General features: G+C 49.8%; 1 protein-coding gene across 1 annotated transcript; it reads left to right on the forward strand.

Annotated features, from left to right (window-relative positions):
- The first annotated feature begins 859 nt into the window (after positions 1-859).
- ANKRD13C (ankyrin repeat domain 13C) lies at positions 860-20,265 on the forward strand. The gene is made up of 13 exons (XM_048312849.1): positions 860-1,256; positions 5,398-5,439; positions 6,918-7,022; positions 7,971-8,056; positions 9,073-9,118; positions 9,842-9,908; positions 11,173-11,317; positions 12,015-12,146; positions 12,889-13,050; positions 13,755-13,834; positions 14,435-14,533; positions 15,157-15,257; positions 16,096-20,265. Exons 1-13 carry the CDS (start codon positions 950-952, stop codon positions 16,224-16,226), a joined length of 1,503 nt encoding a protein of 500 aa, XP_048168806.1. The 5' UTR covers positions 860-949; the 3' UTR covers positions 16,227-20,265.
- Positions 20,266-20,745: the final 480 nt, after the last annotated feature.

Genomic DNA, 20,745 nt, shown 5'->3' on the forward strand with positions numbered 1-20,745 from the left:
ACAGCAGGTCTGGTCTTCCTGGCAACTTGGGGCTTGTTTTCCCTGGAAGAATTAGTAAAAAATCCAATTTACCAGGAATTTGGGACATCATCACTTTTACAGTTATTCATTCCATACTGGAAGCAGAAACTTGCAGAACTGGCCCAGGACCGGGAAGTGCTGTGGGAAGTTGGGAAGCTCCGACCCAAACAGGTCCTTTCTGAGCTGACAATGCACCCACAAGGGCTCGCACTACGACAAGGGGACTGTCCCGTTTTTCCCTTTCCCCGCACGTGTTTTTGAGGAAGACTTGTCCAGGTCCCATCATTCCCCGAAGAACTTTCCGAGGAGGGTGGAAAAGCACTGGAACGGCTGCCCAGGGAGTCGTGGACTCTATCTGTCCCGGTCCCTCAGGATGTGCCCGCTGGGATCGGTGCCCGATCCCGTCCCTCAGGAGGTGCCCTTTGGGACCGATCCCGTCCCTCAGGCCGTGCCCGTTGGGATCGGTGCCCGATCTCCGATCCCGTCCCTCAGGATGTGGTTGTTGCGATCGAGCCCATCCCCGTTCCCGCCCCTCAGGCCGTGCCCGTTGGGACCGATCCCGTCCCTCAGGATATGGTTGTTGCGATCGATCCCATCCCCGATCCCGTCCCTCAGGCCGTGCCCGTTGGGATCGGTGTCCGATCCCCGATCCCGTCCCTCAGGATGTGGTTGCTGCGATCGATGCCCGACCCCCGCTCCCGCCCCTCAGGCCGTGCCCGTGGGGGCGGATCCCGCCCCGCCCCTCCCGGTCACTCCGTGGCTCCGCCCGCGCGCCCTCGCGGTGCGGCGCAGTCTCGCGAGAGCGGCGGCGCAAGATGGCGGCGCGGAGCCGAGGCCCGTGAGGCGCGGGCGGAGCTGCGGCCGCTCCGGGGGCTCCGGGCGGGACCGGCCCCGCGGGCTCCGAGCGCTCCGGGCGCTCTCGCCGGCCATGACCGGCGAGAAGCTCCGCTCGCTGCGCAGGGACCACAAGCCCAGCAAGGAGGACGGGGACCTGCTGGCGGCCGGCGAGGACGAGGCGGCCGCGGCGCCCGGGGGCGCCTTCACGGGCGGGAAGGGCGGGCGGGCCGGGGGGCACCGCGGGCCCGGAGCGCACCGGCACCGCCCGCCGGCCCGGGCCGCTCCCGCCGGGCCCGAGCGCGGCCCCTTCCCCGTGCACGAGTGCGTGTTCAAGGGGGACGTGCGGCGGCTCTCGGCGCTCATCCGCACCCAGGGCATCGCCCAGAAGGACAGTCACGGTGAGCGGGACACACCGGGGCATCCGGGGCTCGGGACCGCGTCCCGCCGGGGCGGGAGGTGCGGATGCGGAACGGGGAAGTAGGGAATTCGTGGGAGTTTTATATGGGAGTTTCCTAAGGGTGTGTGAATCCCCTTTAGGAAGGACTTTGGACAAGGGATGGAGTGACTGGACAAGGAGGATGGCTTCTTCTGATAGAAGGCAGGGCTGGATGGGATACTGGGAAGGAATTGTTCCCTGGGAGGGCGGGCAGGCCCTGGCACAGGGTGCCCAGAGCAGCTGGGGCTGCCCCTGGATCCCTGGCAGTGCCCAAGGCCAGGCTGGACACTGGGGCTTGGAGCAGCCTGGGACAGTGGGAAGGTGTGGCACTGGATGGGCTTTAAGGTCCGTTCCAACCCAAACCATTCCGTAATTCCATGATTTTCGTAATATGAATGAGCAGTGTTGGCTCCAGTACCGGCACTGTCCTGGCAGAGCTGCCTCTGCCCAGGTGTTGTTCTGTGTCCAAGATCCCATTGCATTTAAAAGATTCGTTCTTTTTAAGGTGTCTGAGCTGTCACCTGTTTGCTTTGGGGGATGATGAGCGCTTCCTTTGGCTGTTGGCAGAGCAGTCTTTGATATTTCCTCAGGCTAGAAAAAACCAAACCTTTTTTCTCCTTTCTTTTTAAATGCTGTGGTTCTGGATTTTGAGAGAGTTGTTCACGGCTGCTCCTCTGCAAATGCTCTGTCCACAGCAGTGTCAGTGGCAGAGGTGGAATCTGATCCTTGTGCTGCTCTGAAATTTGTAAATATTGAATGTCTTGCCAGGCCTTTTAAAAACACTTTAATTTGGGGAATGCTTTATACTGTTAACAAATAAATTAGCCTGGGGGATCAGCTTGACCTTCGTGGTTAGTTTTAATCTCTATTTTTAATACCTGTTTCAAGAGGAACATGATCCGTTTCTGCTGGAGAATTCCAAGTTCCACGTGTGTGGTGTCTGAGAAGTTGTGATAAAGGGGACACTTGTGTTGTGTTTCTGATAAGGAGATTGGCTGTGCTTAATTGTGGTCTGTAGATTCAAAAGGGACACGAAGATAGAGGGTGTCTGGGAGTGGCACGATGGCAGGAGTGATGGAATCAGGAATTCCAGCTGTATCTGTGGTGGCATTGGGCACTGGAACGAAGCTGAGGGATGCAGAGTAACACAGGGCTCAGCTCCCAGCCAGGATGGGCAGGAGTGTTCCCTACAACTGGCACAGCGCTTTCCTAAGGGCAGTGTTCCAAATCCAGCTACAGATCTGTTTATCCTGCCACCTTCATTCCAGCAAATCCTGCTAGAATGAAAGCAGCAGACTTGGGGAGGATTTTTCCCACTCGCTCTATTCCTGCTGCTGCTTCTCCCTGTTCCTCCTCCAGTTCCTCTTCAAGCAACTCAGCAGCAGCAGCAACTCCAGATCTTTACTTGAAGGCACTTCCTGATCCCTCTTTGTTGCACTTTCACCCTCAGTGTGTATCACAAACATTGATTCCATTCTTTTTTAATCCATATATATCCTATATAAATCTCCAGTTAATACCTCTTTGCTTTCCCAGCTCTGCTTAGAGTTGGGACACTTTGGGGATCTCTGACTCACCATCTTCCTCCAAGTTTTTACTTGAACTATTCAGAAAAAAACCCACAACAAACCTCTTGATGGCTTGACATTCCAAAGGGCTGAGTAACATTTCCTTGTTATTGTTTTCTTCCTGCCTGATTCCGTCTGTCACTTGTTTACACACTGGAGCTGGGAATTATTTGGGGGACACTCCAGCTGATCATTTGCTCAGAAATACACCAGAGGAATCCTGGGATGTGATAAGGATTGGACAGAGGGGAGAGAGAACTTATTGTTAATAATCCAGGCCTGTTTTAGTGTTGGTTCAGTGCAGGAAAGCCAAATCCTGTGGAATGGGAGACTCCTGCTGTTCTGCTAAAAGCAATTGAGTGTTAATTGAGTGCCTGCCCGGCTCCCTAAATTAACCTCCAAATCACTGCCCAGAGGAAGGCCAGTGTCATTATTCCCAAACAATGAGTTTCCTGGGAGAAGCCTGTAGCTACACCTAGTAGATGACTTACAGTTTTATTATAACATGCATTTAAGACCTTAAATCCTGGAACAGACAAATCCTCTTGCTGAATTACTGCTGGAAAACAGCTGGAAAAAACAGCCCTGGCTCCCTGTAGGTGTGCAGGTGCCTCAGCAGAGGTGAAAGGCCACACGTGTGTGGGGACAGGTGCTGTGTTCGAGGTGTGTTTCTGTGCCAGCAGGCCTGGATGTGCACAGGCAGGATTCCAGGAGCTGCTGGAGCACTGATTTCTTGGGACAGGGGGCTGTAGCTGTGCTGGGCACTGGTTGAGGCCTCACCTCAAACCCTGGGTTCAGTTCTGGGCCCCTCATTCCAACAAAGACCTTGAGGGGCTGGAGTGTGTCCAGAGCAGGGAGTGGAGCTGGGAAAGGGGCTGGAGCCCCAGGAGAGGCTGAGGGAGCTGGGAAGGGGCTGGAGAATTCCTGAGGGAGCTGGGAAAGGGGCTCAGCCTGGAGCAAAGGAGGCTCAGGGGGGACCTTGTGGCTCTGCACAAGTCCCTGACAGGAGGGGACAGCCGGGGGGGTCGGGCTCTGCTGGCAGGGAACAGGGACAGGAGGAGAGGGAACGGCCTCAGGCTGGGCTGGGCAGGCTCAGAGTGGACATCAGCAGGAATTTCTGCATGGAAAGGGTGCTCAGGCCTTGGCAGGGGCTGCCCAGGGAGGTTTGGAGTGCCCATCCCTGGAGGTGTCCAAGGAAGGGCTGGAGGTGGCACTCAGGGCTCTGGGCTGGGGACAAGGGAGGGATTTGGAACAGCTTGGGCTCAGTGATCCTGGAGGGATTTTCCAACCTGTGATTCCATGATTCTATGAAAGCATTTTCCCATGGATCACATCATTTGCATTTCCTGAGCACACGGTGTGGCTCCCTCTCAAATGTGCTCCTCAGGAAGGTTATTTCCATCCCTACCAGAGCCTGGCAGCATCCAGGATTCCCAGTGCTGTGCTGGCTCCCAGATGTTGGAGCAGCTATTAATAGAAGCAGGAGTTTAGCTGGGTTAGTGTATAATGAGCTGGGATGTGGCTTCCTGGGATGCTGTCAGTGTCCTGCAAGGATGAAATGCAGGACACATTGAACAGCCCTTTCAACCCCTCTTGGGCAAGCAGGGCAGAGTTTCCATCTCCATCCAAAATTCCATGATGCTGCAGGGTGCTGGCATTTCTGTAGCAGCCTCTCCCAGATGTGCAGCACATCCTCTGCACAAAGCAGGTTCTTCCTGCTGACAAAATGGAAGTTAGAAAATAACTCTCAATCAAGTGTGTGTGTGTTAGAATTGCACAAGAAATTTGTTCTGCAGCATTTTTTCTCTCGACTGCTCTAAGAAAGTGTTTAAATGTGCAAAATACAGTTAAATGGAAGAACTTTGCGTCCTTAAGCTCCCTAAATGAAGTGTGTCATGAGCCTGGTAGCAGCATTAATCCAGGAAAAACAGCTCTGGGTGCCTCACAGTGAATATTTAACAACACAAATACCACCTGTGTCATGAGCATTGCCAGGAAAATGGGGGCAGGTTTGAGAGGCTGCTGATCATCCCCAAAGCTTTCTTTGGAAACAACCAAAAGGCAGCTTTGTAGTGAAGGTGCTGTTCCTTCTTAATATGCCCAGTGCTGTAGTTGTAAAAAATGAGTACTCAGTCTTTGAAAAATTAATACAACAGGCTGTTAAATTTTTAATCAGTATCATATCTGTGAGTAGCTTTTAACCCAGATATGTCAGGCTGTGAAGGGATCAGACCCTTCAGCCCGTGGGGAGCAGTGGGGTTTGGGTTGTGTCATTCTCAGAGACACAACTGGACCTCTTTGCCTGGAGTGAGTTTCAAGATATCATTAAAAACCCTCTCTTGGCCCATGAAATGTATCTTGAAATATTTATTTTGACAATTACAATCCACAGGGTTGCTTAGAAAAATGTCACTCCTCTGGTGGGTGTTGGTGTGTTTCTGGGTTAGAGCAGGAACTGGGGTTTCCTAAGGAAGGGATTGCAATGGATTCTGGTAACTTTAATCTAATCTCTTTTATTTCTATGGTTTATTTTAGGAAACACTCCTTTACATCTTGCTGTGATGTTGGGACATAAAGGTGGGTAGAACCATTTGTTTTGTTTCTTCTTCAAGTGATCTTGAAGATTTGGGGGCAAGAGGAAAAAGGGATGTAATCTTGTGTTTCAAGCTAGTGAGGTTTTCTGGGAAGAAGATGCCACATGGATTTGGAGAAGAGTGGGAAAAGAAATCTGGGGTTTATTCCCAATATCCCATCTAACCCTCTGGCAGTGAAGCCATTCCCCCTTCCCTGTCACTCCTTATTCCCAGTCCCTCTCCAGCTCTCCTGGAGCCCCTTTAGGCACTGCAAGGGGCTCTGAGTTCTCCATGGATCCTTCTTATCTCCAGGTGAACACCCCCAGCTCTCCCAGCCTGTTTATTGAACTGGAAATGGAATCTGGATGGTAATTCCAAGCTTATTTGCCTGCTCCTTGCAGAGTGATGTTCTTGTCCTGGGCACTGTGTTTAAGGAACCATAAAAATCCCTCAGTGTCTTGGCTGGGTTAGTCAGGGCCTTTGTTTATTCCCACAGGAGACAGTTCATTCAGCAGGGAAATATCTCTTCCTCCCCAGCCTCTGAGCCTGCCACTGACTCACAGCTGCTGCATCTGGAATGACCAGTGCAGTTTCCTGTGGCACCTGTGGTAGGAAAATAACCCAGGAAGTCCCAGTCTTGGTGATGAGACATTCCTTCAGCTCCAGCTCCAGCTGGGCCTGCTCCATCAGCTCCAGACAGCTCAGGGTGGCTTCAGTGACATGTGCTGAGGTTTCCCTGTGGTTGGAAAATGAAGAACCGTTTCCAAGGAGCACATGGGAACACTGGAACCCTCCTTGTCTCCTTAATTTTTTCATTCCACTGTCACTTTTCACCTGTGGACAGGGAATGCAAGTGCAGCTGCGTGGTACAGTTGGGTTACACACCTGCTCTGAGGCTTTCCTGGAACAGCAGCGCCTGTTTGCCCTCTTTAAATCCCAGATTCCCCAGGTTGTTCTGGGACACAGGGATGTGTTGGTGCCTCAGCCTCCTCTGCCTCCCATACACCTGATGGACTTGGGACTTGCCCCAAATCCGTGTCCCCATGGTCCGTTCACCCCTCGGAGAGGGATGAAGGCGCTGAGGTATCTCTTGGTGCATGGGTTTGTGTGTGAAGCAGAGAGAGCTGATGTCATCCATTAAATATAAATATCCTTGTTCCATAGTGGCGTGTGTATCTGACATGCAGAAATGTTATAAAAAGCAAAATCCACGTAGCAGGAGGGACAAATGTGCAGTGTTATGTAATTGGTGGCTGATCAGCAATGATTTTTAGTGCTAATATTGAACAGGGGAGTGCAGGAAGGACTTGCATAGATGGCTTTGTTTGTTAGAGTGAGTCAGATTCCAGATACGTGTTTCGATAATCTGTGTAATATCTCTGATATGCATTGCTTTAGTGGAGTTTTATTCTGACTGATCCTGCTGCATCCCTGATGTTTGCTGTTAATAACTGTGGATATTTTGTGGATATTTTGTCCTAGAATGTGCCCACCTGCTTTTAGCCCATAATGCTCCAGTAAAGGTGAAAAACGCTCAGGGATGGAGCCCTCTGGCCGAAGCCATCAGCTATGGAGACAGACAGATGAGTAAGCACCTCTTCCTTCATCCAAATTTGCCAATTAATCCCAAACTGGGGCTCATTCAGAACAGGAAGGCAAAGCTCTCAAGATGTGTTATTTTCCCACAGTGCTCTTTCAGCTCTCTGAAAGGTTTCTCTTAATCAGCTGAACATTTTATATCTAAACGTGATAAGGCACATCCATTTCCGTGATAAGAAGTTGCACTGGGTTACATAAGCCAACTGTTAACTCTGCTCAGACTGAAGGGATTGGGAAAGCTCTGCACGAGCATTCCAGGTTTGGAATGGGAGTGACAGGATCCAAATGGATTTTAGCTGTGTGGGATCATCTCCTTGGAGCTGCTCCTTGTGGTCACAGGTTTGTTTTTGTACCAGTTGCCAATGGGATGTGGCTTTTAGGCTGCATCTCAACAGGCCAGTGGGGAAATATAATTTATTATTTATTATTCAAATATTATTTATTCACCTCAGACATGGAGTAGTAGAGGGAAATTATTCTGGTGCTACTCACTGGTGGATGTTAACAGTATTTGGTACTGCCATGTGTGGTGGTGCATTCCTATAGCAGAAAACTCACTATATATTACATCTATAAATGTATTATTAATATATTAATGCACTAAATTGTAATCTACCAACAGCATTCTCATGTCAGCTCCTCACTACTGATTTTCTCAGTGGAGCAGATGTCACACATATTCAATGCCATGTATTTGTACCCACTTATTTACTAATACCTGTGTAAAAACCCTCTTGGCATGATTATTTAGTTTATTTTACAAACAGTTTCTTCCTGGGGTGACCAGAGCAGGTTAATGTGCACTTACTGTAACTGGGATTAATTTCTCAGAGGTCTGATGAAATGTTCCATTGCATTGTTGGGTTTAAGACTTCAAGTAAGGCACTCACCTGTAATTACCGAACAAACTGAGTTCATGGATTAATTCCTGTGCAGTTTCAGCACTCCTGAGGAAGCTCAAGCAGCAGTCCAGGGAAAGTGTTGAAGAGAAGAGACCTCGGTTGTTAAAAGCCCTGAAAGAGGTGAGTTGTGCTGACAGAAACAGATGGGGTGGAAGGCAGTGGCTTGTGTTCTGAGTATGGACACTCTGGAAAACTGTCAGGAAGTTTTTTCCATGTTTTTACCAGTCCTTTGCTCTTAAAAGCAATCTTGGCTCCGTTTTAAGAGGTCACAGAATTATATTTATTTTAAGATAATGCTTCCTTTCAACTTTTAGAAATTCAAATAAAAGGTTTATGTAAGACAGACCTGCTCGTCATCTTTGCAATCTCAGACTTAAAGAATCTCTATTTCTTTAGATCATTAGGGCTTTCTTAAGTCTTGTATCAGTGAATAATTTCCTGGTCTGTTCAGTCCCCAGATGACACTTGCTCAGTGATGGAGGGGATTTTTGGTTTCATTCTCCATCAGCATCCAGCAGCCAATTCCCCTTGGGCACAGTGAAATTTTGCTCAGTTTGGGGGCAGCAGTTTGCAGAAATGCAGGTGTTTATCACAAGTTAATGAAATTGTCCCTCTGAAAGCTGAGCCGTGGTGGTGATCCCTGAGCACCCTCGTGATGGGGTTGGCTTTGGCTGGAGGCACAGGAGGTCTGACCTGATGACTCCAGCACATTTCCACAAGGCCAGTGGAAATGGGTGTTTGCAATACTCCTGCCTGAAACTTGACTCATTAATTATTGTATAATTAATTCTAATTCCGTGGGGTTGGATGGGATCAATCAGAGCAAGCAGAGAGCTCCATAGGTGTTTTTTAAACACATGTTTACAATAAATCTTTTGCAATCCAGGGCTTGATGGTAGTGTGAATTAGTATTAAAAAATGATTAAAAATGTGAGTTCAAATGAGTTACATCATTGTACCATTATTGATTCTGCTGCAGCTAAAGCTTCAGTAATGTTTAAGTTCAGTGTAAATTCAAGTACAACGTTCGAGAAAGTTTTCCTTGTTTGCCAAACACAACTTCTGCCTGTGTTTCAGCAAATTTTACAGTTATTTAGCCTCAAAAGCTTGTTAATACATTCTTCTTTTCTTCTCAGCTAGGTGACTTCTATCTAGAGCTTCACTGGGATTTTCAAAGTTGGGGTGAGTGATTCCATGTCCCTCCCTCAGGGAGATAATGCAATCAGCCTGCAGCACACTTGTTCTCCTCTGGTTTGTGCTGGAACATTCACAGTCCAGTGCTCAAGATCTGAGTCCTAAGGAAAGGACACACAACTTTTTCCAGATTTATTTTTGGTTATTCACTTTTGAGGCTGAATTCTCTTCGGTCATCCAGTGACTCAGTAAGGGAGGGAAGGAGCTGTTTGCTTTAAGAACGTGGTCCATGGAAGGTGTCCCTGCCCATGGCAAGGGGTGGAATGGGATGATCCTTAAGGTCCCTCCCAACCCACACCAGTCTGGGATTCCATGATTCTGTGTGCTTTAATAAAGGCTTAGTCCAAGCTTAATGCTTTGGGCCATTTTTTCTGCTTTAATTGGAGCCAGGCTTTCAGTTGGTGCAATGTATAAACTGTCAAATGCCAGAACTCAAATTGTGAACAGCCAGAATTATTAGAATTTATAAATGGTTTACCTGTGATGGAGATAGAAATTCTGGCTGATATTGGAAGCAGTGTGTGCAATTACAATTTGGTTTTATCAAACAGAAATACCCCTGGTGTTGGTTGTGTTTGACTGAGATGATGATGGAAAATGCTGTATTTGTACTAAAACACATTCCAGAATCAAACTGATGGAATGGTTTTAATGGGAATACTTTGCAGGGGGATCTCAGTGTCCTGATTGCCTTTTCTCTCCCTCCCTTAGTGCCTTTACTTTCCCGAATTCTGCCTTCTGATGCATGTAAAATACACAAACAAGGTATAAATATCAGGTGAGTGCTGCTTTTGTACCCAAATACCTGTGTGCCAGGGAAAAGCTGGATCCCAGTGGGCCTGACAGAATCCCCTGAGGAGTCTGGGCACATCCATGACACAGCACTGTGGCTTGGAATTTCAGGCTCTCTGATTATCTCCTTTGAGGTGAATTTAACTTAAATATAGAGCAAGAGCAGTTCAGCTGGATAAGGCTTTATCTACCAGACATGCCAGTGAAAACCAGGGGTTGGGATATTTATAACACAATTGCAAATAAATTGCAGTATTTTGTGGAGAAATGTTGCTGCTCCAGTCTGTAGTTAAAAAAACAAAGTGATAAAATTTCTCTCTTTAAAGTGTTTAATGTAACAAATTCACAAATTCAGTGGGGGGTTTCAAGAGTCTCTTCAAGCTCAGCTCTTCAACTGCTTTAGTTTGGAATCAAATGTATTCTCTGGCATTTTCTTCAGGGGCCAAAGTTTAAAACAGGCAAGAATATGATCCTGGAGATTCAACCTGTAGAAAGTTTTGCTCTATTAAAGGTGTAGCTTGGGTGTGTAAAGTAAATTTTTAGGTGAAATTTGAGTCTGGGGCTGTTACTTTCCTTCTCATTTCTGAGTGCTCTGCCTGTACAAGGGCTGAACTGAGGGGAAATAGATAAATAGAAAAGTTTTTTCCTTGGAATCAGAGGCAAATGTATGAGGAGTTTTAACCCCTCACCACTTGGAGCTGAAGAAGTCACCCAGTTCAGGTTCTTTAACCACCTTTTTAAGAGAAACAAATGCTCTGGCAACACTGGATGTGAATTGCTACAGAGATCCATGGCCTTGGCTCCATCTTCTTCCAGTTATTCAGGTCTGCAGGAGCATTTCCTTTGTGTTGGTGAGGGAGAAAAATAGAAATAGCAATGAAACTAAGTCAGGTTAAAAAAAAGAGTTTGTTTCTTAGTCCTCTTCAGAATTTGGGTCATGTCCCAATATTGTTACTCAAGTCAGGGGCTGTGTAGGACAGTGCTGAGGAGTTGTTTCTCAATGTGTAACACTGAATTAATTCTCTCCCCTCCTCATGCTGGCAGTATCAAATACAATTTTCTGAAGAAAACTTGACCTTTATAGCAATTTTTTGTTGATTTCTGCATCCAGGCTTCACTTACAAAATCCTCTGAAAACTCAGCCCTTTATGTGTTTGTTTGCCATTAAAAAAATTGCTTTTCTTCTTGAAAGCTGATTTTCCTCCTGTGTTTATGGGTCATTTGTGTGAAATGTGGCTTTGTTTGCACAGGCTGGACACAACTCTGATAGACTTTACAGACATGAAGTGCCAACGAGGGGATTTAAGCTTCATTTTTAACGGTGACGCCGCACCCTCCGAATCTTTTGTAGTTTTAGACAATGAGCAAAAAGTTTACCAGCGAATACATCACGAGGTAAAGCTCTGGGAAGGGGGTGGGACACATCCCAGGCTTTTTTGGGAATGTATTAAACAAAATTTGCCTCAGAAAGACCCAAAGGACTGCAAACCAAAGAATTTTTCCCTCAGTTGTTCCAACTTGAGCTGTGAAGGTGACGTTGAATTTTGTGAGGAAAACCAGCTTTGAATCCAGATTTCTGATGGAGGAAAAGTTGGAATGGGAGTAGATTGGAAAGATTATGGTTTAAATTATGATGTGCTGCTTTTAATCTTTCCACTGGGCTTAATTTAGGTGTCTTCAGGTGGGTTTTCAGACCCGTTCCCACTGCTTTGCATCCTTTTAGTCACTCCATGGCCAGTTCAGCTGATAACAACGTGACTCACTGGACCCCCTGTAATTAGTCAAGTCTTTAATTACAGCTTTATCCCCCAATCACTTAAACAGATGGATTATTGCCTCTGGAAAGGGTGTGGCTGCTGAGCTGCTGGATAAATCCCATTTGGATGCTTTATTCACATTAATATTCAAGATTAAACTATTTGGAAACCATTTGGCCAGAGGTTTTATAAAACCATTTGAAAATTCAGGAAATGCTGCTTCTGGGAAAAGATCCAAAGGACAAGGCTTATGGATTTGTATTTATTTGTGTATTTTTAGAAGAAGTAATCGTTGTTTGTAAGTTCTGCTGAGTATTTTGGAATTTTTCTTCCAGGAATCTGAGATGGAGACAGAAGAGGAGGTTGACATTTTGATGAGCAGTGATATTTACTCTGCCACCTTATCCACCAAATCCATCACGTTCACACGGGCCCAGACAGGGTGGCTCTTCAGGGAGGACAAAACTGTGAGTGGGAGGGAAGCTCAGAGCCTGGTGCTGGGCAGGAAGGCGGAGGGAAAGGGGCTGGAAGAAGCACTGGAACAGATTTCCCAGAGAAGCTGTGGCTGCCCCATCCCTGGAAGTGCCCCAGGCCAGTTTGGACAGGGCTTGGAGCAGCCTGGGATAGTGGAAGGTGTCCCTGCCCTGGTAGGGGGTGGCACTGGGTGGGCTTTGAGGTCCCTCCCAATGCAAACCAATCCAGGATTCTGAAAGGATAAGATGTTCAGGACAAAGGAAAAATCCCTCTCCCTGTATCCCCAGTTGTCACAAGTTCATTCCATGTGGAATCTCTCTGCTGGACTGCCTTCAGAAGGAGAAACTAGGAAGAAAGATACTGTAGCTGTTGGGCAGGGGGAGGACAGATTGTACTGGAATGACTTCATTCCAGGAGTCTCTGATCTCTGCAGGTTGATTCCAGGGAGTGCAGGAAGGATTCTGTGCATTCCCATCAGAGAAAGGCAGGGATGGGAGTGCTCTGGAAAGGGATTTCACTCAAATTCTTAAACAATCTCTGTCTTAAAGCTTCCCTTGATAAGAAGTACCTGTTCTGCTGGAGTTCTGGGATTGCCCATTGCCAGCCCATGTGGGGGCTGGGGGAATTCCAGCTCAATCTCCAAGTCCCCTTATTGCCATTATTGGATACACAAGAATTGAAATGTTTTTATTTTATCTTCTGTGAGTCATTAATGTCCCAATTCCTTTCGTGCAGGAGAGAGTAGGAAATTTTCTGGCAGATTTCTACTTGGTGAACGGACTTGTATTGGAATCCAGGAAAAGAAGGGAACATCTCAGTGAGGAGGACATCCTTCGGAATAAAGCGATCATGGAGAGCCTGAGCAAAGGGGGCAACCTCATGGAGCAAAATTTTGAGGTATAATTGATAAACTGTTCCCAGGATGTGGGAGAATAACCTTGCACACCAGTCTTTGTGCAAAATACATAGATAATGTTTTTATTTTCTTTTGATTGGCGTAATTTAAAAACAATAAACATGACCCACAAGTGTAACTGTGGTGATGCATTAATGAATTACCCTGATTAGTGCACACAGGGAGGGATTTCTGTGGTTATATTGGGTATTCAGATTTAATTTGTCTCTTAGAAGAGATGAGGGGTTTGGCTGTGGCAAATCATTTCGGATTCTTTTAGACCCAATGTTGATTGTTGGGAATGAAAGGGAAGCCAGAAAGGCAATCGTGTTCCTTTGAGCTTCATTAAAATGGGAGGAAGCCTGTGATTAGCACCAGGAGATGAAGAGCTCTTCAGAACGAGCCAGGCTTCAGCTGGGAACACACACAGAGCTTTTAAAGTGATTAATTTATTTCTGTGTGAGCTGGAGCTGCTGCCTTGGCGCTCAGACCCCTGAATTAACTCATTACGGTGGAGCAGCACAGTCCAATCCTATAGAAAGTGTCCTCGGAGGCCAAACACCTCAGTGGGGGCTGAGAGCAGGAGCCTGGGATGAGCAGGGCAGGCTTTGTGGCTGTTGCTGGAGCTGAGGGGCAGTTCCAGGAGGGAATGTCGGGCTGAGGGGGGACAGGAGGCAGCGGGAGCTGAGCCGTGTTTGTCCCACAGCCCGTGCGCCGGCAGTCGCTGACGCCGCCGTCCCCCAACACCATCTCCTGGGAGGAGTACATCTCTGCAGAGAGTGGCAAGTGAGTGCTGCTGCAGCTGACAGGGATCCCAGGGACACCTCTGGATTCCTGGGATGGGGCTGGGGGCGTTTGGTGGGGCTTTCTGTATCCTCCACTTGGTGGGTGCTGCTTGTGTGTGATTTTGTGGGGAGGGAGGAACGCTGGGTTTGGTGTCTGTGTTTGTTCTCCAGAGGGCTGGGAGGGGATCCCTGCGTGTGGGAACAGTGGCAGTGCCTCAGCTACAGGCGGGGAATCCTGGAATGCTTTGGATTGGAAGGGACCTTAAAGCCCATCCAGTTCCATCCCCTGCCGTGGGCATCTCTGGGCAGTGGTTAATAGACACTTCCTGTAGGGTTTATTAACACCATGTTTACGAGGCATTGCTGGAAGATTTTCTTGGAGTAGTTTCCTGTTTTTGTCTTGTCTCCTGGTTTAGCAGAACTCAGAGTAATCTAAATTAAGAGGGTTTTTTATCTTTACTCTGCACAGCTTTACAATAAAGCAAATCCTTTGAAAGTAGGGATTCTTCCCTGATGTTTTCCAACCCAAGGCTCTTTTCCTTCCTCTAAACTCACGGTTTCCCTGGGAAGCACTGACTTTGCCTCTCCCTCTCCCTCACAGAGCTCCTCACCTGGGCAGGGAGCTGGTCTGCAAGGAGAGCAAGAAAACCTTCAAAGCCACAATAGCAATGAGCCAGGAATTCCCGTTAGGAATTGAATCGTGAGTCCAAGCTCCTGGCCATGGGTGTTATTCCTGTAGGGAATGTTTTAACGTCTTCATGAACTGCAGAGTCCTCCAGACCCCAGGAGTGGGAGCTGGCAGTACAAAAATCAGGCTGTTGAGTGCAGTCAGGCTGTTGAGCTAGGAATCCCTTACTGTGGGGAGCTGGGAGCTGCTGTGGCTGGGGGAGGAGCCAAGCCCTTACCTGGCTTGATACGGAGCAGAGCTTTGGGCAGGGTTATCAGTAACTGCTCCCTAATGGGCCTGAGCCCACAGAATTCTGAAATGGTTTTCCCCATAACAAGTTTTAGCCCAAAATTGTGTCCCCTAAACCAGCGCAAAGGCAGGTCAGTTCCTCATGTCCGTGGAGGAGGGGGGTGCTACCTCATCCCTCATCTCCTGTGGAAAACGGGGACAAGGAATTGCTGTCCTGATGTTGGCTTGTTGTAATTCTGGATCACTGGGAGCTGGATGTGGGGTGACCCTGAAACCCTGGAGTGGAGAGGGGGAACGATGTCATTGTCACCTCCTCTGTTCCCCGGGCCCTTAGGATCATGTTTTCCTGTTCCAGAGGGACAAGGTGTGGCAGGAGGATCTGTCACAGGCTCTGCTCTCCTTTGCAGGTTGTTGAATGTCTTAGAAGTCATTGCACCCTTCAAGCACTTTAACAAACTTAGAGAATTTGTTCAAATGAAGCTTCCACCAGGCTTTCCTGTCAAATTAGGTAAGAGCACACAGCAAGTCCTGGGGCTTTAAATATCCAGAATGTGGGCTTGGAAAAGCCCAACCATTCCTAGCACTGCCAAGGCCACCACTGCCCCATGTCCCCAAGTGCCACATCCACATGGCTTTGAAATCCCTGCAGGGACAGGGACTCACCCCTGCCCTGGGCAGCTGTGCCAGGGCTGGACAGCCCTTTCCATGGAGAAATTTTCCCTAATATCCAATCCAGATCTAAACACGTGCACTTACTCCTGCAACATGTTCAGAAGGTGTTCTTTGGAGATTTGGGAAAGAACTCTCACCTCGGAATGTGTTGCTGGAGATTTCAGGAGCACAGGAGTGCTGGGGCCTTGCTCTGAGGGCAGTGGGATGTGCTGGATTATTCCTGTATTGGAGGAGGCTCTCAGGTGTGGAATATTTTCTAACATTCCTGTGTTTCCTTTTCTTCAAGGATTACTGGTGATAGATTTACTTTTAGTGAAAAATAAAAAACTGTTGCATTTGAAACAGATGGAAATGTGTAAAATCAACTTATTCGTGGGATAGATGATCCCAGCACAAGCTGCCCAAAAGCATTAGCCCCTTTCCTAAGGGATACAGGATTCCTGGAACTGCAGGGAGCTGTGTGAACCTGACAATCCCGGGCAGGCTGTGCTCTACCTCTGCCATATTTGCACAGCATTCCAGAGCAGTTTGGGTTGGGAGGGACCTCAAAATCCCTCCCATCCCAGGTTGCTCCAAGCCGCATCCAGCCTGGCCTTGGACCCTTCCAGGGCTGGGGATTGGTGCCATTCCTGGCTTTTCCTTGCCCCTCAGTGTGCCCTTTCCCTGCCCTGCAGATATCCCGGTGTTCCCCACCATCACGGCCACTGTGACGTTCCAGGAGTTCCGTTACGACGAGTTCGATGACTCCATCTTCACCATTCCCGACGACTACAAGGAGGATCCCAGCCGCTTCCCGGACCTCTAACGGGACTGCCAGGTTCCTGGGGAATATCCACATCCCAGGGAAAGGGAATGGCTGCACCCACAGTAGAGTAGAGCCGTGGGGCACAGCAAGGGATGAACTCCACGAGCCCGCAGCGAAGGGAACGGGCAGCAGTGCAGATGTGCTGGCACTGCACTGGGCATCCAGCCCCTCCAGCTCCCGCTTCCCAGAGCCTCCTGCTGCCATTCCCTTTGGCACAGCCAGTCCTGGCCCGGGAGCTGCCACCCCTAGCTGGGAGGAGCTGCTGGTTTTTAAATTTTTTACATGTGTGGTGATCCACAAGGCGCTGCTGGACCTTGGCACCGAGCTGGGCCCGGGGCTGGGGGTGAGCCCCCTGTCCTTCCCGTGTTCCCTGTTCCCTGAGCTCACAGCTCAGCCATGGAATGTTGGAAGGTATCCCAAAGGAATGCCTTGGCTGTAGATGAATGAACCAAACGGGCACCACTGACACTTGGATTTCCTCCTGCAACCCAGGGCAGAGCCAGCTGTGCCCTGCAGGGAACGAGGCACCTCTGGAGCACTGGCCCAGCCTGGTGCTGGCCCTGCCTGATCCCTTCATTCCCGCTTCCCTCGCTGCTCTCTGCTCCCTGCCTGGCTCCCTGTGGTTTTGGGGAGCACTCCAGGGCTGCCTGGCCAGGAATGTCACTTGTTAATCCTTTCTTTGACCCTCACTTGGGAGAGTTGTCCCAGGAAGGCCAAGCACCACCAGGCCAGTTTGTGTGTGCCCTCAGCAGCCTGGAAAACTGGGATGCACAGAGGCACTGGGAAAAGCTCAGGCATTCCCCCTTCATGCAGGAGGAGCTTTCCCTGCACTTGGGGTCATCGTGGTGCTCTCGGGAGCTTTCATTGGGATGTTTCCACAGTCATTTCCTGCCTCTTCTTATTTTAATCAGAGAATCCCACACTGGCTTGGGGTGGGAGGGACCTTAAAGCTCATCTTGTCCAACCCTCCTTCATGGGTGTTTAGTACTCCAGCTCCTCGAGCTTATTCCCATTCCCAGTGGTTCCAGTCTCCTCATCTGACAATAATCCACCTTTGTGGGGTTGGTTAGGCAGGATTTGTGCAAAAGGCTGATGGTGCTATTTGTTTGTATGAAGAAATTTAGATTCAAGTGCTGTGGTGTCGTTGTACAAAAATGTAAATATTTTCCAAATTATATTCTTTGTGCACTGTAGGTAAAACTTTTTCTGGAATTCCATAGAGTTAAGGATCAAAGTTTATAATGAAGAGGATCACTGATGCTCAGTGGAGGGAACAGCTGTGCTGAGCACGAGGGACAAGGGAGGGGCTCAGCACAGGGCCAGGTGTCAGGCACACCTGAGAGCAGGGATTCCAAACTGCTGGAATCTCTGATCCATCCCAAAGAGGCTGCTCTGGGAAAGGACATGGAGGAGGCCCAGGGAATCATTGTCGGCAAAGTCCAGGTGCACTGGGGTGGGAGGGTGGGGTTGGTCCTTTCCCAGCACCTCTGTGAACCTGGGGAACAGGGGAGCACTGGGACATGTGGGAATAGGGAAACACTGGGACAGGGAAGTTCTGGGATGTGTGGGAACAGGGGAGCACTGGGACAGGGGAGCAGTGCAGCTTTGTTGTTAATTCAAACTCAAACCCAGCATAAAACTTTAGGGAAAACAAGCAAAGGGAAGTGACTCCTGCAGTGCTGTGTCAGGGCAGGTGTGGAGCATCCTCTGGGAATGATGGAACTTGTGCTCCCAGGTAATGATGAATTCCTGATGTGTTTCACACCTCTGGGATGAACTGACACCATTTGTGCTGCTCCTGGGAGCCAGGTGGGATCCTCTGGGACAGACTGGGAATGGCCGTGGGGCTAAGCTGGAGCTTGGATCGGTGCCTGTGGGGCAGCACAGGGCTCTGTCCCGTCCCTCCCTGGTGTCCCTTGTCCCTCCCAGGGGTCCCTTCAGGATGTTCTGTGTAGCTGCAGGACCTGTGCCAGGTGTGGAGCCGCAGCCGGTGCCCTACAGGGCACCCCATTCCTTGGGAATTCCAGTGAAGGCAGGAGGCTTCACCCCAAGGTGAACGTCAGAAATCCCTTTCCTCAGTGGTACAGGGAGGATCCCTGGTGTTTTGTGTTGCTTTGCATTTTTGGTTATCCCAAATTCATCCCTGGCTCCGTGAAGCATTGCTGGGGCTGTGGGGCCTGGGCAGCGCAGCCACTGCTGGTTCCCGGGGTGGATCCTGGGCTTGGAACTGGAAAACAAAAAGGGTTTTGTGCAGCCTTCCATGGGCCTGAGGCTCCTGTGGCTCCATCCCCCCTGGAACAGCCCCTGCTGGGGGCTGCTGGCCGTGGGGTGTCTGCCCCAAGCCCAGGGCAGGTCCTGGAAGTGTTTCCTGTGGTTCCTGTGGCCTCTGGCTGCAGATCCAGGGGATTTTAACTCCCCATGACACGGCTGCTCCCTGGGCCACCTGCAGGGTTTGCAGGAAGGGTGGCAGTGAGCTGCTCCTAAGGCTTGTTCTGTGTTGGAATGTGGGCACAGGTTTGGAACTGTCCTTGTTCTGGTTTATCCCAGGGAATCCCGGCTGCTCCTGCCCTCCCTGTGGAGCTGAGGGATGGGAATTCCCTGGATTGCCCCCCAGCTCCCAGGCAGCCCTGCAGGCTCCCAGAGCTGCTCTCGGTACTTGTCCCTCCTTCCGGGATGTGTTTCCTGTCTGAACATTCCGAGTGAGGAGTTCTCATGCGTAGGGACAGGTTTCCCAATGGATGCACTGCAGGAATCCTCAGTGAGAGGGACGCTGTGCTGAGCCTTGGGCTGCCTGTGGATCCCGAGGGACTGCCCACGTTGAGATCCATGTTGATATCCATGTTTTCTCCACTAAAGCCTGTTTTTGTCACTGGTTGTGTTGCATGGACACAGGGAATGTTTGTGGGCCCCGATGTCTCCGGGGTGTTCCCAGCCCTGGCCGTGTGTGGGGCACAGGGTCCCTCCCCTCTCCCGTGGCTCTGGGAAACTCCTTTTCCAAGCAGGATTGATCCAGCAGAGCCTCACATCGGGTTTTCCCATTTTCCCGAAGGCCAGGCCGGGTGTTCCAGGAGGGTCTGGTCCCTGGGAGTGAACACAGATCCATGGATCGTGTCCGTGCAGCAGCTCCAGCTCATCTCTGTGGCCTGGGAACGTCAGGGGGACCAGGAGCAGCCTCCGGACACCCCAGCTGGGAGTTGGTGTCCGAGGCAGGAGGAGAAGGGAGCTGGCACAGGCTGGGTGGGAATCACATCCTGCTGCTCCTGGGGGTCGGGGCTGCCCGGGCTGGGGCTCCCCTCCCACCACATCTTTTTCCTGAGGTTTTTTATGGCTCTTAAAAGACAACCAGGAATTTTGCTCAACCCAATTCCGACCTCGCTGTGGAAGGATCCCGCGGGTTGTTTCTGAACCAAACTGTTCCTCTGGTCTTCCAAACTCCTGCTCTGTCCTGTGGCAAAGGGAACTCCCTGGTTTTCCTCTCCCGGAGCTGCTGTCCGGCCACTGCACTCCCACCACTGCAATTCCCGATTCCTGCGTTGAATCCGTTTGTCACCCCCGGATGTGTTTGTGCTGGAATCCCACCGTGTTCTGTTGATATTCCCAGCAACCCTCTGTTATTTTACTGTCTCTGCTCCTGAGTTGTAATTCCCACCAGGAGAACTGCGTTATTTAATCCGGATTAACCAGTTCCTGTAATGCTGCAGTTTCACTTTTCCTGACAATTTGTAACTCCCGTGGAAAACGAGTTGCCTCTTGCGTTTTCCTGTCGTCTGCTCCCTGTTTTTCTCTTCCCTTCACTCATAGTCACTTTGGGTTGTATCATTGTTAGAGTAAAGACCAAACTATGCTGTTGGATTCGGAAACTGCTCCACCTGTGCAATCCAGGCTTCCCTCTCCTGTCCTGGCGCTTCCCGGGACTCGGCTCCGCTGTGGCCGCGCGTCTGGAGCGGGATCCGAGGGGAGGGAACGAGCTCCTGCTGCTGCGTTCTGCAAGGGCATTTTCTTGGTCATTTTTTAAATAAAATCCTGCATTTTCATTACAGCCTCTTCTCGGCCCTCTGTGAATGCCAGGTTTTATGGGGAAAGGAGAGAGGGAGCAGCTCCCGGCCTCACCTGGAGCTGAGGGAGCTGTTGGGAACAGCTGCCCGGGAGGGAGGGGGGAAAAAGAGCCTGAAATTCACTGAGCTGCTTCCAGTCCTTCCAGAGATTTCACCTCCTCCATCCAGGAATGGGCTCCCTCGGATTGCAGGACGGGACAGTTCTGGGGGATGGAGAGCAAAGCCTGGGATGTCCACAGAGGCTTTGGCCTGGCACAAGGTTGGGGGGTTTGAGGGGATTTTTGGTTTCGTGTTTTCTTTTGATTGTGAGGGAGATTGATTGGGGTTTTTGGGTTCGGGCTCTTGGTTTTTTTGAGGGAGGGCTGGGGGCTTTTTTTGGGGGCTTTGGAGGGATTGGGCTTGGGGTTTTTGGTTTTTAAACTGAGCCTTCCGCTCCTGCCCCCAGCATCAGCCCCTGAGCTCAG

Source organism: Corvus hawaiiensis, chromosome 9, assembly GCF_020740725.1.
Source record: "Corvus hawaiiensis isolate bCorHaw1 chromosome 9, bCorHaw1.pri.cur, whole genome shotgun sequence".
NCBI classification, from domain to species: Eukaryota; Metazoa; Chordata; class Aves; order Passeriformes; family Corvidae; genus Corvus; species Corvus hawaiiensis.

What these genes read in the sequence shown, in the direction of transcription:
- ANKRD13C (XM_048312849.1), top strand. Translation starts at nt 950, where the DNA reads ATGACCGGCGAGAAGCTCCGCTCGCTGCGCAGGGACCACAAGCCCAGC. An exon ending in CTGGGATTTTCAAAGTTGGG is followed by an intron (nt 9,119 to 9,841) that starts GTGAGTGATTCC and finishes TCCCTCCCTTAG; the next exon opens with TGCCTTTACTTTCCCGAATT. An exon ending in AGGCTTTCCTGTCAAATTAG is followed by an intron (nt 15,258 to 16,095) that starts GTAAGAGCACAC and finishes CCTGCCCTGCAG; the next exon opens with ATATCCCGGTGTTCCCCACC.